This window comes from Vombatus ursinus, unplaced genomic scaffold, assembly GCF_900497805.2.
Source record: "Vombatus ursinus unplaced genomic scaffold, bare-nosed wombat genome assembly UNPS02014248.1, whole genome shotgun sequence".
Classification (NCBI taxonomy): domain Eukaryota; kingdom Metazoa; phylum Chordata; class Mammalia; order Diprotodontia; family Vombatidae; genus Vombatus; species Vombatus ursinus.
Window position 1 is genome coordinate 298,369 of NW_020954026.1, and position 4,380 is coordinate 302,748.

At 37.4% G+C, this 4,380-nt stretch overlaps 1 protein-coding gene across 1 annotated transcript; it reads right to left on the reverse strand.

Annotated features, from left to right (window-relative positions):
* Positions 1-1,352: 1,352 nt before the first annotated feature.
* Positions 1,353-2,321, reverse strand: LOC114042060 (olfactory receptor 5B2-like). Its single transcript, XM_027860766.1, has one exon. The coding sequence runs from the start codon at positions 2,319-2,321 to the stop codon at positions 1,353-1,355; it is 969 nt and encodes a 322-aa protein (XP_027716567.1).
* Positions 2,322-4,380: the final 2,059 nt, after the last annotated feature.

Consider the following 4,380-nt stretch of genomic DNA (forward strand, 5'->3'; position numbering starts at 1 on the left):
TTATTAGCTTATGACCAGTGAATAGAGTTATTCCTGAAAAATCAACTTACAGGCTGATAGAGCATGTTCCTAAGTTTCTCCCCACGTGGTCAAGGTGGTTCTCCAGCCCTTATAAAATAATTCAAGTTATTAAATATTCTTCAGTCTTTATTTCATCCCACAGATAAATCAAAAGATATAAAAAGCAAAACAAAACAAAACCTTACAGGAAACCTTATTCAAACATGGAAACATATAAGGCAGCAAAAGAATCTATTAGCTGGAATGGAATTAATATTGAAGTTGGCATCAAGATATTACATTGATGTTACAATAAAATATGTGTCTCACACATGATTGAAGGTCTTTCCAGGACTTCAGGACCGTCCTATGGTTTAAATTGCTTCCTAAAGGTAGCCATACTGTAGTCGAGTTCTGGAGCCAGCTCCAAATGGCTCACAAAGAGAAAATAACATTTTAAGTATGAGCACCTAAACTGTAAAAATCAATAAATGCTACAAATCACGACTGAATTTATTGTTTTGTTTATGATCTAGATTTCAGAAAATGATGGAAGAAATAATAGGTTGAAAATAGGTTTAAAATAAAGGTCACATATACATTTTTTTTTTTTTCAGGAGAATAGGTTCTTAACATTTACCAGCACATCTCTGCTTTAGGGGCTGCTGTGTAAGCAATGCCATTAACATCAAAGCTATATTTTACAACCAATAAAGTGGCTTTGCTCTTGAAGTAATAAACTGTTCAGAATTATGTAACTGAGTTTTTTTGTAGGAAAATGATTACAATCACTGTCTTGAACTTAAATATGTGTGTGTATGTATATGTGAACACACACATTTAGGTGGAACCATGGATGGACCACTGGACTTGGAATCAAGAGGTGTCATTGTCACGAATACAAATAGAGCCTCAGACACTTACTGGCTATATGGCCCTGGGCAAGTCTCTTAACCCTGTTTGCCTCAGTTTCTTATCTATGAAATGAGTAGGAGAAGGAAATGAGAAATCACTCTAGTATCTTGACCAAGATGGGATCACAAAGAGCCAGACACAACTGAACAACAAAAAGACTACAAGACACACATATTATTTATTCCACATAACAATCTTTTAAGAGAGAGGATGCTATTAAGAAGCTCTAAACATGAGGAAACTGAGATTGGGACTTGCCTAGGCCTATACAGCATGAAAGTTTCTAAGACAGTAGAAATTCCATTCTCTCCTACCTCGAAAACTATGATACTTTCTACTACATAAGTTATCTTTGAAAATTTTGGATTATATACTCCTCTCTGCTTAAGAAAAATGCCTGATTTGGGGGCAAGGTCCCAGAGTGGGGAAGGTGCAGATTAGATTTTCTCTCTAAGAAAAAATAGATCCCATTGAAGTTGTCGTCCCCTCACAACTTTCCTAAAAGCATCATTGACATCTTCGTTCCTAAGACTATAGACCAGAGGGTTCATCATGGGGATAATCATGGTGTAGAACACTGACACAATTTTGTCTGTGTCCATGGAATGGCTTGAGCTGGGTTGGAAGTACATGAAGAAGATTGTCCCATAAAATATGGACACTGCTGTGAGATGGGAAGCACAGGTAGAGAATGCCTTCTGGCGGCCTTCAGTAGAATGGATCTTCAGGATGGTGATGAAGATTAACAAGTAAGAGGTAAAGATAAAAAGAAATGGGAAAAAGGTATTTAGTGACCCTAAGATAAAGACAATTAACTCAGTGATGTGAGTGTCAGAGCAAGAGAGAACTAGGAGAGGGGGAATATCACAGAAAAAGTGATGGACTATGTTGGACCTACAGAAGGAAAGGTTAAACATGCTTCCCATGACTATGGAGGAGGCCAGAAAACCATAGATGTAAGCACCACTGGCCAGATGTGCACATACTGTTGATGTCATGGTGGTAGTATAATATAGGGGTTTACAAATAGCAGCATGGCGATCATAGGCCATGGAGGCTAACAGGAAATTTTCAGTACTAATAAAAGATGCAACAAAGTAAAACTGGGTAGCACATCCATTATAGGAAATAACCTTGTCCCCTGTGAGCAGCCCAGCCATCACCTTAGGGGTAACAGCTGAGGAGTAGCCAAAATCCGCCAGAGAGAGGTTACTGAGGAAAAAGTACATGGGAGTGTGGAGGCAGGATTCACTGGAGATCAGAGCTACTATCCCCAGGTTCCCTATCAGTGTAATGAGGTAGATGAGGGTGAATATTATGAAGAGAGGGACCTGAAGCTCTGGAACATCTGTTAATCCTGTAAGAATGAACTCATTCACTTGAGATCTGTTCTCCATGGTTGTCATTTGAGAGTGATGCCATTCACCTGCAACAAAAGAAGAACCGTCAGAAAAATCCACTCTGCATGATGAATGACTCCAAGACAGAAAACATCGTCAGAGACACATCTTCAGTGAGACTTAGAAATAGCAATTAAGAGGAAAAGAATATATAGGTAGTTGTCATAGCAGTTATTCTAGGTCCATAAAATCCACTCATCCATTTTCTTGTGGAAAGAGAGAGTCACTCATGTATTACTGCTCACTATGTTTAAAGAACTACAAATTTAACCATCACCAATGTGACATTGCACACTTCAGGAAAGGGAAAGGCCTTATTCTCTGGAAAAAATCAATATAACAGGGGGGATTGCTGTTGGCCAGGTTTGAGGAACCAGATCTTGTTAATGAATATGTTTCATTCTGATAAAGAAGAGAGGAACGAATAATAAAGGAGAAGAAGGTAGAATGAAACAAGAGGAAAGTTAAAAAACTGTGAGAAAGGAGGAGAGGATCACAGAAAGTTGACCAGGAATTCACTGGGATCCTGATTACTCCTGTAATCATTGCAGCTTCAAGGTTTATGCAATAGACTGAAGTCACTAATTCCTGAGTAGGAAGAATGGCCAATGGACACCAGTTACATAATTATGAGAATCATCTGTCCAAAAGACCAATGGTGCCTCACTTAACAATAAATGTATAACTACTAAATTTGTTTTCTTCCCACAGTCTGTTCTTTTTTCAATTCTCCACCACTGCCACTGTGGAAACAGAAAGTGGTCACAAACAGGGATATTTGTTTTTTCATTCACTATATTGCTTTTAGGTCCCAAAGAAATCATCAGTTTTGGGGTTAGTCTGTTTCAAGTTTGAGCTACAATCTCAACTCACAGGAAGGAATTATGCCTCACAGGAAAGATGAATCAGAATCTCCAACACATGAAAACAAATCTGGCTGCCAAGGTGCAATTTAGACTTGAGGGATGGGACTGATAACTTGAATATGGCTCTGGAAAGGTTTTTCTCTTATTTGAATGAAATAGGATAAGTTAAAACAGTCTATTATAATGTTTTAAACTGAGAAAATATACTCATGTAAAGAAATCCAGGAACCATAGTGGGAAAACATGGTGAAAAGCATTTATATCATTATCAGTATTTTACTGATGAGAGTCTTCAGTTATCTGGATATCCATTAGAATGTTCTTTCTTATTCTGCCGATCTGTCTCTCAATGCCTTTTTCTGTCTCTATCTCTGTATGTCTGCATCTCTGCATATTTGTCTCTGTCTATCTCTTCCTGACTCTTTTTTCTCTTATTTCTTTGTCTGCTTCTCCCTGCTTGTCTCTTTCTATCCGCATATCCAGCTAGCTATCCGTCTATCTCTGGCTCTCTTCTCAAAGAAAAGCTATTGATTTCTTGATAAAAACAACATTTAGTGCATCAAAAATGTGAAATGAAGGAACAGATATGAGAAAATTCTATCCTTCATTTGATTCTCATAAATCATGAGGAATTATTAGGTAGAATCAAAATGAATGGGAATGTTTAGAGTCGAAGAAAAGTAAATACACCATGCTAAAGTTTGAGGTCGATAAAACAAGGAAAACTAGCAATTGTCAGACATGCATATTAGGCTTAGAAAGTGTCAATTCCAGGCAATTTAGAGGAAGGATAAAGGATAATTCTGTAGGGAAACTTGAAAGGAAAGAAAGATCTCAAGAATAAAATTTGGAAGACACAGGAAGAAAAATTGACAATTAGGCAGACTCAGATGTGAATAATAAGCTTGCAGAAAAGACAAAAAAAGGAGAGATAACCAAGGATAAATGCAACAGCAGATCTTATCTTGTAGTAATAGAGTTGAAGGAGTGTCAGCATGCAGTTTGAATTGAGGAAATCCTGGAAAGCTCAAGGTGTGTATTTTTAATGCAAAATTGACTATTTGGGGAAACACAGGAAAATCAAATAAAGAACTTGACTGATTTTCATGACTGATGAGACAAATACAATGAATGCCAAGCAATGGCATAGCTGCTCCATTTGTATTTTGCTTCTATTTTCTCTGACAAAGAGAATGATC